The sequence below is a fragment of the Rattus norvegicus genome, chromosome 4, assembly GCF_021556685.1.
Source record: "Rattus norvegicus strain SHRSP/BbbUtx chromosome 4, alternate assembly SHRSP_T2T, whole genome shotgun sequence".
Classification (NCBI taxonomy): Eukaryota; Metazoa; Chordata; class Mammalia; order Rodentia; family Muridae; genus Rattus; species Rattus norvegicus.
The window spans coordinates 18,481,984-18,502,434 of NC_141537.1; the positions used below are offsets into that span (position 1 = coordinate 18,481,984).

At 36.0% G+C, this 20,451-nt stretch overlaps 1 protein-coding gene across 4 annotated transcripts in view; it reads right to left on the bottom strand.

Moving 5' to 3' along the window:
- Sema3c (semaphorin 3C) overlaps positions 1 to 20,451 on the bottom strand; it is a 163,485-nt gene that overhangs the window by 45,751 nt on the left and 97,283 nt on the right. For all 4 annotated transcript variants that reach the window (NM_001106578.2, NM_001439851.1, XM_087656438.1 and 1 more), the window contains 6 exon segments: positions 9,256 to 9,400; positions 12,901 to 12,970; positions 14,463 to 14,577; positions 15,729 to 15,871; positions 18,095 to 18,214; positions 20,245 to 20,335. In NM_001106578.2, the coding sequence (NP_001100048.1) occupies positions 9,256 to 9,400; positions 12,901 to 12,970; positions 14,463 to 14,577; positions 15,729 to 15,871; positions 18,095 to 18,214; positions 20,245 to 20,335 (684 nt within the window).

Here is a 20,451-nt window from a genome sequence, read left to right on the forward strand (position 1 = left end):
TAACAAAACTGGCAATAGTTGATATTTGATAAATGTAGTTGAGTTCATTAGATGATGGGGCCTCCAATCTTGTTATAAGCACCTGATGAAATGGGAGATTCCCTTCTGTCAAGAAAAGGAAGGATTAAAGCCTCTAGTTTTCTGGAGCAGGTAGGAAGCAGTGATGACATTAAAAACATGGACAACTATAAAGCTTCCACAGTTCTGGAGGAACTTCAGAGGAAAAAGGTTCCATTTTTCGCCCAGACCAAAACGGTCAGGTAAAATGGAACTGCTGAAACTTGTTCAAACTCAGTAACCAATAGTATGCAAGTGTTAAGTCCTGTGAGCCAAATTGTCAAATATAATACCTTAACGTGTATAAAGGACATGTGCCTAAATGTATTAAATACTTCATAAAATAGTTGCAAAATTGGGTTTTATATTTCTATTAAAATAAAATATCTGTGCTGTAGTTTTTACTTAATAGTTAAGGAGGTTCTACAAAATTGCTGTTCTTAGCATCTTGGCAACTGTGGTATGCTATAAGGACTATGACCCCCTAGAAAGTTATGTCTCATTGAAAGCTGACAGTGACCCTTAAAACCAACTGTTTACTCCTATCAGGAACATAAGGGGAACATGCTAGATTTTAACAGAAATGGGGAGTTTTATGTGAAATCTGTCAAATCTTTACTGCTGATTTAGTTAAGAAAGAGGAACAGCACTGGAAATCAAGCAAGATGTGCCACGTTGAACCTTAGCTATAACTAGCCAATGATGCTTTGCATCAGAATGGACAGGCAAACATGCGCTCAAATCTGTCATGAGAACTTAAATACAAACCTATTATCATCAAGAAGTTTAGACCAAGATCAACTTAACCAAAAAGTTTTTATAGGACACACACATACACATAAGTACACACACCCATACCCACACCCCCCCATATCCTCCCACAGATACATAAACACACATATACACAGACATACAACACATACAGACATACACATACACAAATATACTCAGACACAGACGCAGATACAGCACACACCTATATACGCACATACACAAATATACATGCACAAGCACACACACACACACACAATTTCTCTTTTTAGAAAAAAGCAATAGGAACAAAGAAAAAGTTGATGAAATAAATAATAAAAATCAACCTGTCCCTGAATATTCCCATGATCTGGGAATATGTTTTCAGTATAAGAAAAAATTCTATTTAAATACTTCTATTTCTAAATTTCCTAAAATGAAGGCCAAATGCAGACAAAGAATTTAAGCTGAGGTTGTTCCTAGCTGACAGCTGTGTTCCATACTTCTTCAAACTATGGGTTCTGCTGTTTTCAGCCCTCATTCTTCACACAAAGTGGAAAAAAGGCAATATGATGCCCACTGAATGAAAATATGGAAAGAACAATGCAAAGGCAATTTCTGCAGCTCCAGACATGCAGAAGACACCACTAATTATAGCTTTCCATGTTGAACCACCTTCTTAAGCATTTGTAGGGACTCTTGGTACACTGCAAAAACTACACACTTAACACACATCACTGGGCAGTTTGTTTAATTTCCAGTTGCCAGTTCGATTTGTGATTTCCTTTAATGCGTCTTTCTTTTGTTCTTTGAGATTTTACTATAACTACATATATTTTGCCTCTTTCTTTCCCCTATATTTTCCTCCAGACTTTATCCTATATCCTTTTTTGCTTTCTTTCAAATTCTTGGCTTCATTTTCTCATTGTTGTACATGTGTATGTAATGACCTTATTAAAGTATCATATCCTACTTAGAACTTTTACTTAAAAATGAAGAAGATCTTAATGAAGATATTAACCTTTGTAAGGTTGGTCAAAACCCTGCTATTTAAACAGCTAACACAAGCCAATAGTCTTCAAAACCTTTATTTTTATTGTAACATGCATTCATTTTGTTGATATTGGTGGTGGTGGTGGTGGTGGTGGTGGTGGTGTGTGTGTGTGTGTGTGTGTGTGTGTGTGTGTGTGTGTGTGTGTGTTTTGTAGGGACAATTTTGCAGAGTCAGTTCTCTGTTTCTACTTTTATATAGGTGCCAGGAGTCAAATTCAGATGATAAAGTTTGCATGACAATTTCCTCTTCCCACTTAGCCATCTTGTCAACCCCCACATCAGGGATCTTTACATTTTGACACTCACTGACTCATCTTCTCATGCTTTTGCTATGGATGCATGATGTACTCCTCTCTTAGAAATAAGACTCCCCTATGACATCATTTTCAAATATAGAAAAGAAGCAATTATGACAATGAATCATTCCTCTGATTCATGCCATAAGATTAGTAGTCAAGGGGCTGGGGATTTAGCTCAGTGGTAGAGCGCTTGCCTAAGATTAGTAGTCAAGGCAAACTGAGATGGAGAAATGGTGACAAAGATAAAAAGTTGACTTCCTCCCCTCAAACTCTGTCTGCTTTGGTGCATTTCCTCCATGTAATGATGACAAGTACTTAATGTATAATAATGTTCTTTTTTATCATCTTTCTTGTATAGCTCAGTACACACATTGGGACATTGAGCCTTGAGATAATACGTTATGTTTTTTTTTTTCTTCAAAAAATTTCAGCAGTGCAATTGCACACTGGAGTCTTTTTCAGAGTTGATTTTTGTTCAGGATAATTGATAGGAACCCAATGTTAACTATCCTATTGGAACTAAGGGTCCATAAATTAAAATGAAATCATTACTGTACTATACACCTACCCAACTGTCTGTGGCTAGAGGGATCATAGACTCTAGAGGAGAACCTCCTACTTTTCTTATTCTCTTAGAGCAATAGAATTTCTAGTGGTATTATAAATCTGTATCTTTAGATCGACAGATAAGTAGAGTTATCATCCCTCACCAATGAAGGTTTTTTTTTTCTTTGAACAGATGAAGACTATTACAGGGACTCATAATTTGTCAAATTATAAAGCATAGGTGACTACATGGTGCCCAATCCCAGCTAGTACATCTAAAATACACCCCTATATCTAAGGATAGAATAGCCCCAAGATGGAAGTGGTAATAGACTTATAAGAGTAAGAGGATGAGGACACCTGTTTTAGCGAGTATTCCCTAAACAGGACAGGAAAGCTGATCCTATTTGATCTCAACAATATTTTTGCATAAACAAGTCCTGCATATTGGACACTAGGTGACATGTCAAAGTGAATGTGGGGAACTTCACAAGGACTTACCACTACATAAAGAGCTCCTGAGAGAGGGGATTCAGATCTGGTCTCTAGTAGGTTAGTCAATCCCATGTAGTCACCCGTGAAGTAGATTTCATATATAAGTTTTTGTGTGTGCAATAATAATAGAAGCAATAATAATTAAAGTATAGGTTATGAGTTTGAAAGGGTTGGGCTATGGGAGAATTTGCAGGGGGGACGGAGGGTATAAATGATGTAGACACAAAATGAAAATGATAATAGAATCTACAAGTGCTATCAAAAACACCCTCATTTTGTAGGTTAGTTTTATCAAACAGATTATCATTAACTAATTTGGTTAAACACTTTTAGTATCTGTTTTCCCAGTTATTCTATCCTGTTTTGAAGCAGAGGTAAATACTAGTTTCTGAGACATTTTGACAATGATGAAATGCCAAAGGAAAGTCTGAAAGCAAAAGGACTGCCATGCAAAAGAGAGCATTAACAATCGCATTCCTAACTCCTAGGTTACACTCAGGTGGTCATAGCACTACTGCCTCTAATCCTCCCCTGTTCTGCTCCTCAGGTTTCTGATAGAAGTCTATCAGTTCCCATACAGTATTAAAGTAATGCATATGTGCACATTCTTTGAATATTTATGCTTTTCCAAATGCCATCTCATGAGTCCTGTAGTGAATATTAGAACAAGAAATTGTGGCTTTCTAGACCTAAGCACACTAATAAAGAAGAAAAATATCTTTTTGACAATAAAGCAATGACTGGAGACATACATGGGATATGAATGAAAGAATGTGATTCAGGACCAATTGTCATAAACATGAATGAGTCAGTATTTTTAAAATCAATTTATAGGGGCACTGAGGGCTCAGCAGGTTTACTGCCAGACTTGATGACCTGAGTTCCATCCCCAAGACCTACATGAAAGAAGATGAAAATTGAGACCTACCTACCTACCTACACACACACACACATACACACACACACACACACACACACACACACACACACACACTTATAAATACATGTATGAAAACAACAAAGAGGGCATGGATTTGAAAGAGTAAGAAGCTGTGGTATATGGGAGGCCGTGAAGGGAGTAAAGGGAAGGAAGAAATGTAATTACACTATACTCTCAACAATAAAGAAAAGAAAACAAATGTAGGATTGTGGGTAAACATGATTACCAGGGTCAGTGAAGAAACTTGTAGAACAGCAAACAGGCTGTGCTCTTTAGGGAACTGTCCCCAGGATTTAGGAGGATATGGTTCTGGAACTTTTCTAAGTGGGAGTTTAAAATGAGCACATTGTTAGGTTCTGCTTCAGCTGGATGTACAGGTTATACAAAGAGTTACAGAAACTGCACCCTCACAGCAACAGGATAATGTAGTGTATTAGCTCAGCCATGGAGAGTCTGAAGTCTTTGGATGTCCTTTGCAACATACCAAAGGTGTCTTGTTTCTCCCACAAACTTGAGATACTTATGGAAAAACATTATGACACAATTGGCAGCCTTCCCAGCACTTAACTTGTGCATGCTGGTTGGGCTGTTTGCTAGCACAGCTACACACCCTGCTTTGAAGGAAGCACCTACAGGGAACATGAGAATGGGGGTATAAGATTTCTGCCAGTGTTTTTACTTATAAACAAAGTTAGATATTTATGAGGTTGACCCAGCAACCTGACTACTGTGTGCAGAACTGAAGAATGGCAGTCACAGTTGATCCCTCACTGGGAGGACTTCAGAGACAGGGACAGCATTCTTGACCCTAGAGGAAAAGGACTGTTCAAGTTCAGTTGGCTAAAGATCTTCCTGGCTACAGAAGCAGGAAGCACTGAGCTGAGGCTGCCACTGGCAACTGAGAAGCTGACTTCATACTGTTTTGCTGGGCTAAGGGTGTAGTGACCAGATCTTCAGGGAAGCATACTTCTCTAGGAGGAGTTTTGGGGTCATTCCTCCACCCTGCCCCCTTGATTCCCTAAGGACCACTCATCTGACAATTTCTGGATTTAAAGGAGCTATTGTGGTCTCAATACCAGATGTAAGAAACCACATTATAGAAACATGTCTTAAGTACTGACTACTCCCTTTTTGCACAGAGTCTGTTCCAGATGTGTGTCACTAATCCCTGGCTTATTCCACACTGTTTTAGAATGGAGGAAAATGCTTATTCTTAAGAGCTTTAAAAAATGAGACTGTTAGCAGAATTTTCTAATTTAGCCTTGGTTTATTTGTGGAGAAGGGTTGATCTCTTCCCACAGTGTATACACAATGGTTGCTTTTCGACAGTGGTTTTCTGGGTGATGCTCAAAGCCCTGTACACATGTCAAAGTGGCTTTTTAAGGTGCCACATGGGTAAAGAGCCATAGTGGGAACTGAGGCTGATTTCAACTGCATGAATAACTCTCACCAAGGCTAATTTTAAGTTACCACTGGGATGTCTTTGGTTGAGAAAGGGAACAAATAATATATAAAATCAGTTCTAGGGAGAGAGGAAGGAACAAGTCAGCTTCTGAACATTCTTTATGAGATTCTGAGGCCTCGGTTTAATAAATGTGTCTCTTTTTCAATTTTTTAATTCTTTATGGGACTTTCACTTAAGTAACACGAGGGGGGTGGATGCAAGGAGTTTTATTGAGTTTGCAAGTTCGTTGTTCCTGTACTTTCTGTTCAGATACTGGAGAAACTACACCAGATCACTGTCACCTCTTACTTTCCTGTATTAAAGTATGAACTTAATTAGGTCACATTCTAGTCATTTTACGATTATAATTCACCCTGGAATAAGTTCTTAGTGAGGCTTCTGGAAATCTATGAAGTAATTTGAATGAAACGAAGAGAGGCTTTTACTCCCAGGACATTTTCTCAACTTTTCCTCCCTTTCTCTCCTCCTAGATCAGCTTTGCATTTATCTACTATCAAACTTGAAACGCCTCTGAGATGGCTATATCTACTGATAGATTTACTTCATTTTAGAAGCAGTTAGTCAGTGTTCTGCCCAGGTTATTCTGAGCTGTAAACATCAAGGAGATACTATTTTCAAAGAGATTTGCAAATTCTATAATCAAGCTAGTTGTTAGACATGATAATATTTTACATGCAGTATTTTTAAGATCAATAGCAATTCTAATAATTTTCAAAAGTAATCACAAAGTTTCTTCTACACACCACACACACACACACACACACACACAAAGCAATGTTCAGATTAAGTCATTTATTTTTTTAATTTTTTTTTAATTTTCAAGAGATAGACCCCTTTAAACTTAGTGGATGATTTAAAACCTTCACAGAATAACTTAAAATGTTTGGAAAACAAAGGACTGGACAGTGTGAAAATGCTCTCTTGTGGTGTAAAAATAAAGCAAACCAACATTAGAAAGCTTAGAGAGGTGCATATCTTAAATATGATTTTTCAGACTTTTATTAAGAACATTTGTATCCACAAGGCAGAGTGGGAGAAGGGATTGTAGGAGCCAGACAAGTCAAGGTCACCAGGAGAACAAGGCCCACACACTCAACTAAGCAGGGCTCGTAGGAACTCACAGAGACTGAAGCAGCAATCATGGAGCCTGAGAAAGTCTGGTTAGACCCTCTGTATACATGCTGTGGATGTTTGACTTGTTTTATTTTTGTGGGACTCCTAATGGAAATGGGGGTTTCTCTGATTGCTCTTAGGAACCTTTTCCTCCTTCTGTGCTGGCTCATCCAGCCTATGAGAGTTTGTGTCTAGTCTTTTTTTTTTAATTAATCATTCCATTCATTTACATCTAAAATGATATGCCACTTCCCAGTTACCCCTCCACAACCCCCGTTCCCACATCCACCCTCTCCCCACTCCCCTTTGCCTCTATGAGAGTACTCCCCCACCCACCACCCTCTCCTGCCCCACCACTCCAGCATCCCCCTACTCTGGGGCATCAAATCTCCACAGGGCCTCCCCTCCCATTGTAACTTGTTATGCTTTGTTAAGTTGACATTCTTAGAGGCCTGATCTTTCCCGAAGGAAAGACTTGAGTTGAGTGGAGACTGGGAAGAGAGGACAGAAGGGAACTGTGGTTCAGATGTATTGTATGAGAGAAAAATAAATAAAGGATGAAAAAGAGAATCTGTATCTGTTTCATCAGATAGAGCAGCTCACAGGTTTTACTTAATTTTGTTATGGTTTCATGTGGCTATACCTTCCACAGAATACTACTTCGATGGAATAATTTTGATAGTGTTCTTTCCTTTTGAAAAAATTTATTAATAGCTTGATCAGTAATCTTGTCAGCTCTTCCATAAAAGTTTTGTAGAATGGAGCAGTGAGCACATCTGGTCCTCCTCTTAGGGAGAGTTTTTATTGCTCCTTCAACCTGCTTCTGTGTTGTTACTTGTTAAAGTTGTTTGTGTTTTCTTGATTTAACTCTGCCAGGTCATATGTGTTTAACAATTTATCAAGTTCCTCTAGATTATCAAGATTTCTGGGCTATAACAGTATCCTCTAGCAGTTATGTCTATTTCCTTGGAGTACTCTCCAATTTTATCATTTTGAGTCTTCCTTTTCTTCTTGTTAGCTCAGATAGGAATCAATCGGTCTCATGTATCTATTGACTATAATGGACTTGGTTGATTGCATGGACATGTTCTTTACATGTACATCTCATTCATATCTGCCACGAAGCTAGATAGCAGAGGCTCACATTTTAATCCTGTGACTATGGAGCTCAGTCTGGTACACAGCGGTCCAAGATAGTCAGGGCTACAAAAGAGAAACCCTGTCTCAAACAAACAAACCAACAAACCAACCTGCCATGATCTTTCTTACTCCTACTGCCTAATCCTTTTGATCTTGTCTTGGTCTTACTTTTCTAAGACTTTTAAGCACAGGGTGGGTTATTTGATACATTTGGTATTTTATTAGATTTATTCATTTTATGAGCTCGGTCAGTCTTTTACCTCACAAGTGTGCTTGGTCCCTAAGAAGGCCAGAATAGGGCACTGAGCCCCTGGAACTGGAGGTACAGATGGTTGTAAGCCACCACATAGGTGCTGAGAAACAAACCTGGTGCCTTTGCAAAAGCAACAAATGCTCATAACTGCTGAGCCTTACTTACTTCTAGCCCATTTTTATAATTGTTTTTATTAATTTTATTTTATGTGTGACTGTTTTACCTATATCAATGTACTGCATCACATGTATGCTTGGTACACACAAAGGTCAAAAGAAGGCATTAGATTCACTGCAACTGGGGTGGGAGATGAACCACCACATAGGTGCTGAGAATCGAGCCTGGGTCCTCCGTAAGAGCAAGAAGTGATCTTAACAACTGAGCTATCTTTCCAAGTTCATTATAACCTTTTAATGCAAACACTGACAGTCATAAATTTCCCTTTAGAACTCACGTAACCTTATCCCCAAAGGCTCTGGAAAGTTGTGCCTTTTCATTTGACAAGGATTTAAAAGCAATTCTCAATCATTTTTTTCCATTAATTTAATTTAAGCAGACACATGTTTAAAAAAGCACATTTAAATTGAGTTTTCTCTAAGTTAATATTTCATGTGATCATCATTATATGAGATGAAAATTTTAACACACACATACAACTATCAGGCTTAGCATGTTGGGACATGCCTTTAGTTCCAGATCTTGGGAAGCAGGGGCAGGTGGATCTCTGTGAGTTCCAGAGCAGCCTGGTCTACTTAGTGATTATTTATGCTGACCAAGGCTGTTCAGTGAAACACTGTATAAAAAAAAAGTGTTTTTGTGTGTGCGCGCAAGTGTTTAAAATTTATTCTTCAACTGAAAATTTCAATGTTCGAGCTTTAAAATGAAAAAAAAAAACCTCTATCATATTTAAGTAAGCCATTTTGGGATTTCACTGAGATTTTGTTGGTAATCACAGTGCTTGTAAAAATAGCGCATTTTATAACATATATGGCATATTAGCCAAATCTTAAACCATGAAAGATAAACTTGGAGCCATAAAGGTGAAAAGTTATAATAATCATACCCAAAGGACCACAGTTATATTTAATAAATGTAAATGTAATATTTGCCTAAGTATGATGAGAATGCATTTCATGGTACTTACAGTTCCAGGACGAGGATATGGAATTCTACCTTGATAGGATATCAGTTGGTGATTGGGCCCTTCCTTGTGGGCAAAAGGCCCATTGAATACAGTCTGTATATCAGATAAATGATACACACACACAGCTGATCCTTTAAAAACAGAGCTGAAAATGAAAACAAAGAGTCTGTTTTATTTTTCATAAAATATATTACGGCTACCTCAGTAAGATGGCCCTGTGGGTAAACACACCAATCACTAAGTCACACATCCTGGATTGGATGGGGAATGTGAAAGCAGGAAGCCACCTTCTACATGTTGGCCTCTGACCCTTCATGTGTGCTGTGCCATCCATATATATATATATATATATATACATATATATATATATATGGATGTATGTATATGGATGTATATATATAAATATATATGTATATATATACTTAAAAAGCTAAAAATATCCAGTTGTTTTGAAATAAGACATAGATTACAAACCATTGCCATATTTAATTAGTTCACTCAGGAATAAAAAATAAGTTGGAGAAAGTTCTTAACATTTCCAAAAATTAGAATGATGAAATTTCTAATTAGTTTATTTTAGCAGCAACAAATACTTAGTGATGGTTGTATTTAAAAAATGTGAATTAGAGCACTGTCTTCCTCAGTCAGCAACAGACAAGTTTCCTCTAGCAGCAAATGGGAACAGATAAAGAGACCCACAACCAGATATTATACAGAGTAAAAGACCTTGTAGCTCTCTGTCCTGATAGGGATGTGTCCATGAAATCCCTCCCTGACAGGGCTCAGTGAACACTGGAGAAGGTGAAAGAGGAGGCAGGTTATAAGAGCCACCAGGGAAGGAGGACTCAAGAAGCAAAGCCCTCTAAATCAATATTACCAAAGCAGATATGAGCTCAACAGAAACCAGCATACGGGTCTGCACTAGATGAGGACCAACAGCTAAGAGAAATAGAACAAACCCAGGGGCAATCTCCAGTTGATAATCACTTACAAATGCAGATTTCGTTTTCTCTCAGGGAGTCTGACTGGGGAAACAAACTATTCTCAAGGGTAGGGTGCATGCCCAGCCATAGAGGGTTAACAGGAAACAGACTCAAGGCCACCTTTGCAGGCTCCTGTCTCATGATTGTTATGTCAGGACTTTTGCATTTTCAAAACAAAAAAATATTTTATTATTTTTTATTTTAATTTACTTATATATTTTGCTTCTCTTTATTCACCTTTCAGGTCCTTTGTGTATATATTATGGCTTCCAATTTAATGTTTTTATAGGCCTCCTAAGTGTACAAATGAGTGAATCTGTTTCTTATGTATCCTCATGGGCTATTTCCTTCTGTCTGTTTGTACTGTTCAATTCTACTGTGTTAGTTTTTGGTTTATCTTATTTATTAAATTTTATTATTATCCCTTAGAAGCCCGTTTGCTTTCTAGTGAGAGACAGAAAGGGTGTGGATCCAGATGTGAGATATGTGGGGAAAATTGGGAGGAATAGAGGGAAAGAAACTGTAATCAGAATATATTATGTGAAGAAAAAATCTATCTTCAATAAAAATATCAAAATAGGAATTTTAATTCTAAACACCACAAACAGAATATTGATTTCGTCCTGTAATAATTTCCATTAATATGTGAACATCATGTCTTCTTACAGCAGTGTTATCATAACTTGGTTGGTCTTCCATGATATCCTGCTTAGCAGCTGGAGAAGTCCATGTTGTCTTTCTATGTATATTTTTTCCATTTTAATCACACCATGAAAGAGATCCGGGGAGGAGGAGGAGCGCTCAATTGATAAAGCACTGACTTTGCAAGCATGAGTGTCTGAGATCAATCCCCAGTACCCACAGAAGAAAGAACAAAACTGTGATTAGAGAAGTGTGGTAATAACCCCACTGAAGGGGACACAGACGCACTGGGTTTCTCTTTCGACCTGCTTAGCCTGAGCAGCCTGGGAGAGCTGCAGGCTTCTGAAAGTCTCTGTCTGAAAAAGCAAGTTGGCTGGTGATTCCTGAGGAAGAATACCTGAGATTTTCTTCTGGCTTCCATACACATACACACACACACACACACACACACACGCACGCACACACATGCACATGTACACAAACATGCCCACGCACACACAAACATGGTTTCGTAAGTACCCCCACATATATAAGATGCATGAAAAGTCAGGCATGTGGGCACATGAATGCTCTCTCCCAAAGGATCAAAGATCATTTTATTAAGGTACAGTTAGTCATACATTTGTTTAAATCCTTAATAAGAATGATTTCCATTATCATTAGGTCAGAATTAATTGAAAATGAAGGTTCTGAAAAATATAAAAGTAGAACATACAATCCATATCTTATAGAAAATTTAGTAGTTTTGCTGCTCAAGTCTTTATGAGCAGATGTGAGACTACTCATTTGTTAGAAGAGTAGCTGAGCACACTGGCAAGGATGTCTGACCAGATTTCTGGTCAAACTTATGGCAAACATAACTGATTGTTCATTAGTATTCCTGCCAAGTCTTTTTATTTTAAAAAGCTCATAGTGGTTTTCACTTGCACCACCACATTTCATGCTCCTTTTTGATCTATTTTGTGTGTGGTGTATGAGCAAGTACACATGTTCACGTGTGTATATTATATATATTATGTTCAGGTATGTGCAATTGTCAAGGGGGACAACAAGTATCTTCCTCTGTCACTGTCATCCCTATTCCCTTAATACAGGGCCTCACGATGAACACGAGTCTTACCATTTTGGTGACACTAGTTAACCAGCATGTTCCCCAGGACCCACTCTCTACATCCCAGACAACCCCAGGGCTAAACGTGTGATGTCATGCTTAGCCTTTCCACAGGGGTTTGAGGACAGCATGATCTCTTTCTCACTTGGCCATCTCCCCAGGCTCTTGCCACATTTAAAATTCACTTATAAAAATGCTTTCAATAACCACTTTGAAGTTTTCTATTAAATAAAAAGGAACCAATGCATAGACCTGTGGCCCAATAGACATGTCTGGGGTGTGAAGCTGAATTCATACTCATACCCTAGTATAAAACTAAACTACAGAAATGTACATAAGAAAATTTAGGGTATATGAGAAAGGTACTGCAAAATATGAAGTTGCCATCAGACTTCTATTAAGCCTATTTGAAATACAAAAATATTAAAATATTACAGAATAAAGAAAACAGTTCAGTTTTTGTTAGATTCTTGTAATAATTGCTATAGATTAGTGAAGAAATAAAAGTTATTTCAATGCAAATTCAAATTTATTTTAGTTTTTCTAATACATCTTTATTATAAAAATTTAAAAAATTAAATGTACACACTTTTGATTTGTATGTATATACTTGTATTACCACTGCCAAAATTCAGGACAGAAACATATCTATCATCACCACAACCTAAAATACTATAGATTTTATTAGAATTATTTGTCTTTAGTTTTGTTGTTTAAATAAAATGCTTCAAGAACTTTACTTCCACAATTTAATTCATAGTTTCATTTCATCATTTTCATGTAATTGTTCTTAAAAGCTCTTTGCAAACTTTTTTAGAAGAATTTATTAAGATCAAATATTTTGGTAATCCGGCAAAAGTAAAAACCAGGAATTGTTAAAGTGAACAGGTGTAGCTGTTCAACAATTACCTTGATGTTGTGAAGATGCCATACACAAGTGTTGTCCTTGGGTTGTCCGTTTCCAGCAGGAAAACATCCTCTGAACAAGGAAAAAGGACAGTCTGTTAAAGTTTCTGAACTTTTAACTGTTTATATTTGATTACTCCAAGACACTAATTTCAACTGTGAAAAGTAGGTCTCAGGAAGCTATTCGTTCAAATCAGTACAGTTTGGTATAATGTGGTGATGAATGCTTGGTAACTTAAATAAAATGCTAGCCTGGCATTGGGGCATTTATGTAGATTATATCTCTATGAAAATGATGATGTATAAGTGCTAAGTGGAAACGCTAAAATGTAGATAATATAGACTAGAAATTTGAAAACCTTAGTTCTGTAAAGCAGAAGAGAGGGCAGAGCTTAACCATAGTGTCCATGGTAGGAGTGGCACAGATGTTCTTCTGTTGCTCGTTTCTGTGTTTTCTCAAAATCCTTTTCTGATGAAGCACTAGTTTGAATTTTAAAATAATGAAACTGTCAATTTCCTTTCAACCTGTGGTTTAAAGTTGTTATGCTGAAGATAACCTTGCATAGGGCCCTTCCTTCATAAGAAATAAAACTTTATTTAGGCTTAGAATCAAAACTGTCAGCAATATCTTAATCTATAACAATTCCTCTAACAATAAGACTTTAATGGATAGTGTAAGGCAGAGACATGTGTATTCATAATATAATAAATTAAAACATGAAATTTGATTCCTGAGTAACCAAAAACTATTTGATAGAAAATGCCTTTTAAGGCGAGCAACCGTCTCCTTTGAGTTTCTAACTCTTGGTATTTTGTAATAGATATTTACAGTTCAACTCATCACACTGGTCAGAATCTGAGAAGGTCTATAGTATACATTTCAATGGACAATGCTAAAAAAGAGTTGTTGCTTCATGGAGTTTAGTTACCACAGCACTATGATATATAACACGGCACATTAAATAGAGAAATCTAGTCATAGCTATACTATTGATCCTTATTTGATCTGAATTTCATAAGCTTTCTGCCATATGAGGAATACTTAGTCTGAATCGACAAGAAAAACTAAGCTGCTAGCATAATTCCTGTAATTTGTAATTGGACATTTTCCTTAAACTCTACTAAATATTACACTAAATGCAGTAGTTCTATAAATATATATGTATGTATGTCCTTATATAAATTGATTTAAATCATATCAGAATTTAAGTGAGGATATTGCATAACAATGTGATTTTAGAATATTTAAATTTAGATCAGAGTATTAGAAATATATAAAATATTAATTTATATATAAAGAAGTAAAAATATTGCCTAAATATAAATTATGCAAGTCCTTCCACTCTATTCTCATTCATGTCCTAGGATTGAACAGTACACACAATGGTTAAAGAAATTACTAAAATATTGAAAGACACTGGTGAGCAGTGAGTGATTTCCCATTCAAAGTGGGACACCTTTCACACTGTAAACATCCAGGGATGATTAGTCCTCTCTGAGACTTCATTAAGGACTTGATGTTCCTAAAGTCCTCAGAAACAAGGCTCATTCTTCCATCCACTCACCTAGTTCATCAAAATGTGTCTCTGGGCCATCTTCATCTGTGACTGAGCACACAAGCCTTGCCTTTAAGAATGTGGTCCACTTGTTGACAAGACTACGTTGTCCACCAGTGTCATTCTGAAACCATTTTGTAAACACCATTCAGATGATTGGACAGAAAATTAGGTATTAAATTTCCAACCTAAACTCTAATTCATGACTTATTGTAATCTGAAGATTAGAAAAGGCAATCATCATGCCGAAAAACTAGGATCAATAATCTTATATAGAACAAAGCCAATGAGAAATAATCTACAGGGAAATACAATCAATTTTTACACTATGTCACATAAGCTTTCATACGTGGTGAGTAGATAAGTATTTGCCTCTTGCCGGGGCAAGTATTCAATCTCTTGAGAACCAATGAAGTGTACTGAACATGTTAAGCTTTTGAAGCTTACTCTGTTCAGGAGAATGGGTATAGCCCATATCAGATTGCTCCACAGAGTCCTATTTTATCTGTTTTCTCAGTAGTTTTATTTAATCCTCAGTATTTCTGACTGAGTTGCATATTATCTACATTTTCCCAGCCAACATAAAGAGCATTTGGCTTGCTTTTTCATGCACTTTTGTCTTCCTCTGTGTCCAATGGCCTTTTCATTTCTGTTAGCTTCACTGTTTTGACCCAAATTAAGTGAGAAACGGATGCATTCTAGTCCATAGAATATTGCAATAGTATTAAAGATAAGTAGAAGCTGGATATTTCAATAAATGCATCTGACAATTTATCATAAAGAAGTCACCAAAGGTTTAAAATAAGCCTATGGGAGATTAAATAATGAATTTTAGACAATGTTTTTTATATGTACTGCTAATATGCTGATGTTTTACTCTATAAAATTAGAAGCATATTTTTTAAATTCTCCATTGTTATATTCAGCTCTATCATAATTATCTTTTACTGAGATTCAAGTGCGTTTCATTTACAAGAGTTATTTTGTTTCCTTTGGCAATATACAATTTCCCATTTGTGTGAATGCAACACAGTATGGAGTTGCAAAACTAGCCAAAACTAGTTCTATGCTTATGACAATAATAAAAATATTTCCCTGAATATTTTTACTGAAATGTAGTACAGTTGTCTTACATAAACTGTAAAATACATGGTATGCTAAAATCTTTCTACAGTTTACTCACTGATAGCAGTAAATAATAAAAACACTAATATATTGAGAAATATATTACATTATTTAAACTCTTTCTTTAAATAGACGTTCTAGCGCACTCACAGGGCATATTCTTGCGACCATGGAATGTATCTGTTTTGTGCTCCTGTTGTTGTCAGTCAATCTTTCTTTGAAGAAGAAATAGACCTTAGCATCATTCGGATCAGTGCCATCTGGGATCACATGTGCGTCAACAAACATAGGTTCTGCAGAAGAGATACCAAGATGTTGTTCTCATGATAAAAACCAACATGCCAATCTTTGAAATAGACACGGATGTATTTTGTCCCAACAGTAAATAATCTACTGCACATAGGCAGGATTGCAAAAAGTGGTATCAATATACCTCACAGAGAGTATCAAACATGACAAAGTATAGCTCTAGGTTGACATGTTTGTTTCCTTCAAGGGAGTCTCACTGGAGAAGAAAGCTACTCTTAAAGGCAGGCCCCATGCCTAGCAGTAGATGGCCAACACAAAATGAATTCAATGGGATTTTTGGAGGGGCTTTGTCCCCTAATGTTAAGTCAGGAAATTATTTTGTTTTTGTGTTAGTTTGACCTTATAGGTCTTTGTGTATATATACTTCTTGCTTCATGTTTTTTTATGAGACACCTGTGTGTGTGTGAATGTGTTTGTCTCTGTGTCTACATGAGTTTGTTGTGCTTTGCTTTGGCTCTTCTTCATGATTGCTTGTTTTGTCTTATTCGAATGAATTTGTTTTCCTTTATTTTACAGGACTTTATTTAACTTTATTAATATGACTTTGATGCCTGTTTGCCTCTTTAAAAGTGATAGAAAGGGTGTGGATCTGAATGAGAGATGAGATGTAGAGAAACTGGAGGAGTCAGGGGAGGGGAAACTGTAATCAGAATATTGTATGAAAAAAGTCCATTTTCAATTAAGGGAAACAAAAGATAAAACTTTAATCAGGAGAAGGACGGGGAAGAGAAGTAGGAGGGGCAGGAGGAGGGAAGAGGAGGTCATAGCAGAGATGGGGCATGAGGAAACTAACATCGTTTTTCCTTAGAATATAGAAAATGAAATGAAGATTAAACTTCCCAAGGGAAAAGATATCATCAGTGCAGACATAGAGGCTTTCCTTATTTCAGGAACAAAACAACTTTTTAGAATATTCTATTTCTAGATACACTGGCAGAATAATTTGAAGAAGTAAAATGACAATCAGTGCTTTCATATGTTGCCCTATCAGTGCAGTAAAATGTTTAATTATGGTGATTCACACTAAACTGCATCATTAACTAAACAGGCAATTTTGAGTGAGCTTGCAGATTTCCTGGGGGTAGAATGGCAAGCGCTCAGTGGATTCCTCCCCTTCTACATGAAAGAGACTGATTGGAATCTTACAGAAAAGTCAAATTATCCTTCTTTCAGGGTGTGAATTCTTTATGACTCTGAGAATTTAAAACAACTAAACAAGTATTATCATAAAATCATTATACCATTGATTTCTATTTTATATTAGTCGTTTTTAAAAGTAATATGTAACCCAAAGCAAGCATGGAATCCACAACAGAGTCTGCTAACCTGGACCCTTGGGGGCTCCCAGAGAGTGAAACACCAATCAAAGAGAGCAAGGGTTGGACCTAGTGCTCTCTGAACCCTGCACAAACGTAGCAGATGTGCAGGTTGATCTTCATGTGGGTTCTCTAACAACTGAATTATGGGCTGACTCTGATTCTGTTGCCTACCCTTGGATCCCATTACTCTATCTGGGACTTGTCTGGCCTCTTGGGGAAAGGATGCACATAATCCTTAATTGACTGGATGTACTGGGGTTGTGGGGGTGGGCACAATGATAGGGGATGGAACAGGACACTGGATGACAACAGCAAACAAACCAGGAGTGGTTCCCGCTTCACAGAAGAGAAGAGGAGGGGATAACAGAAGTGAAGATCTGTATGAGAGGTACCGGGAGGAAAGGGGGTTTGATATTAGAATGTAAAATGAATAAATAAATTAAAAATAAAAGGTAATAAGTAATTAACATTATACATTCTTAGAGTAAACAGAGTTTCTTTACATGATCCATTTATGATGTCTTAATTCATAATTTAGAAAAAAATCTTTGATTTAGAAATATGGATGTATAAAAGCAATAAAGAGAACTAAAACCACATTTAACTGGGGCATATTACCAATAACAAGTGAAGTATTCATGATGGCTACCACAGACATTTGTACTTACCTAGCTCTATGACTATTGTATCACTTATAAATACATTAGAAATAGAATGATGGCTATTGATTTATTTCAAATATTTGCTACATTGAGTGTAGAATTATAACTATCCATGTAAAGGCCTCATATTTTTAGTTTTGAACTACATTTCCTATTATTAGCATTGGATTAAATATTAGTTTAAAGCAAGATATCAACAGGGAAAATGCAGAAAATGTTTCTTTACCACTCAGCCATTTTGAATTGTGTTGATCAGTCCGGACTGCATTCCTCTTAGTTAAACTTCGAAAAATAGCAGCATCTGTACCCATGAAATCTATATACATTCCTGAGAAGAGTTCCTCATCTATGAAAAGGAAAAATCTGTCAGAGAAATTCTAATGCATTTTGAACTTACTTTACCATTCAAGAAAATTTAGCACAATACCATAATCCATTTTCCCAGTTATTAGTAGAGATATGTACTTATCAATTAGTTCTTGTTGCCTACCAAATTTACAAAGCACTCAGTTTAATATGCTTTTATTGTGATGATTCTATATGGTTAAAAGAAACCCCCAAATATACTTGTTTTAATTTTTAAGTAAAGAATAAACTTGAATGTAGGGTTATGTCATTCAACACACTGAATCTTAACATTTTTCTTCATAAATTATCAGAAATGAGCTATAATTGAAATGGTATTCATCATGTGTTAAACTAAAGATTTTACCTAAAAGACGGACATAATACTTTTATTATCTGATGACACAAAAAGTACAATAGTATTGTAAAAAGCAATATTAATGAGCAAACTAATCATTTAAATTCTACATTTTGATCTTCAGTGGTCCAAGACTACTTAACTTAAACATAGCTCACTTATTTCAGCAATAACTGTTGTAAAAAACAAAGTGATGGGAAAATCTATGTGTAGAAGTAAACAATTGTCATAAGACCTATTCAATTAGTTTACATATATATGTTTGTGTCATTAGAATAAATATATATATATACACGCAAATATACATATATATCATTAGAAACTTTAAAGTTTAATTTAAATTTTTATCCTAAGTATGGAGCTGTAGCTGGACAACATTTAAAGCAAGTATCTAGGTTTGTGTTTGGCCCATTGACTTGACCAGCATCTGTGCTGTGCTCTGCATTGCTCCCAGGAGCGGGACATTTGAAGCACTCTCAGTAATATCTGTTGGACAGGACAGACTACAGAATGAAACCTTTCTGAAATGATCTCATTAGGTTTTGAATTAGAGCCCCTATCAGTTAAGGACCTATAAGCAAAGGCATCTTGACATCCATTTCATCTTTTCCGGAGGAACAAAAGGCCCATGACAACATTTGGAGAATGACAGCAAAGATAAGAATGAAGCATTTTTGAATAGTTCAGCTGTCTAACCATTTGTTTATCTGTTGTGTCTGTATTCAGGTATTAACTCAACATAACAATCATTTCCCATATTGTTATAGCTCCTTCATCATAAAATCATGGCTTGTAAATCCCTACTGTTCAGTAATATTGATAAGCACACCTCTTGATTATATATATATATGTATATGAGAGAGAAGGGAAAGAAACTTCGAGGTTGGCTTACAGCTTTGAACCCTATCTATCAAACAGCACATGGTCAATTCTACCTAAACACTTACAAAGGCCTGTGTGTCAACCTGGCTCCATGTTGTGCTCCACATTCTCAGTGCTCCTAATGGCAGACAGGAAAATCCCTGCTTCATTTTATATCAGTAAATGCTTAAACAATAACAGCCTGCCAACAATTTTAAGAGTTTTCAGTTTTTATTTAGCTAAAAATTCAAATGAATCTTCAAAGTAAGTTTTTAAATATATATAATAAATATATATTCCAAATATATATATATTCTAATGATAAATGTATCTCCCATATATATATACACATGTGTAGATAGATGCATATATGTGTTTATATCTATCTATCTATATAAATATATAGATATAATTGTATATATAGAGAGATAGTAATACATATATATACATATGTATGTATATACAAATATATGTCCTACATTAACTACCCTAAATAGCATAGGACCTTTAGAACTTAGAGTAGAAGCTTTGTGTATTGTTAAAAACAGTTGCTCTATTGCATAACATTGCTTGCCTATTTAATTGATAGACCTATTTAAAACATCTATATTATATTGTGACGTCAATCAAATGGACATAGCAAACACAACACATTGAGAGAGTCATACAATGAGATGCAATTTTATACAGATAAACCTTTAGAACATCAAATAAATACATACAGATTGATCATATTCTCATATATTAACTAATTTAAATGTTATGTGTTCTTTATTCTTCAATCCCCTTTCCCATCTTCATTTCCTACTTACTGATCATAACAGACACGGTGTTCACATTGGGGTTGAAAGAGCATCGTCCTTTTCCTGATTCACATTTAGAGTCGATCATGAAAACTTGGTCCTTTGTAGGAGAAAAATGTATCAGATGATAATACTATATTGTACAGATGAAACAGTACAATGAGTAGAATGAAATGCAATTATAATTTATTTTAAATAATTGCTATCAAATCAAAC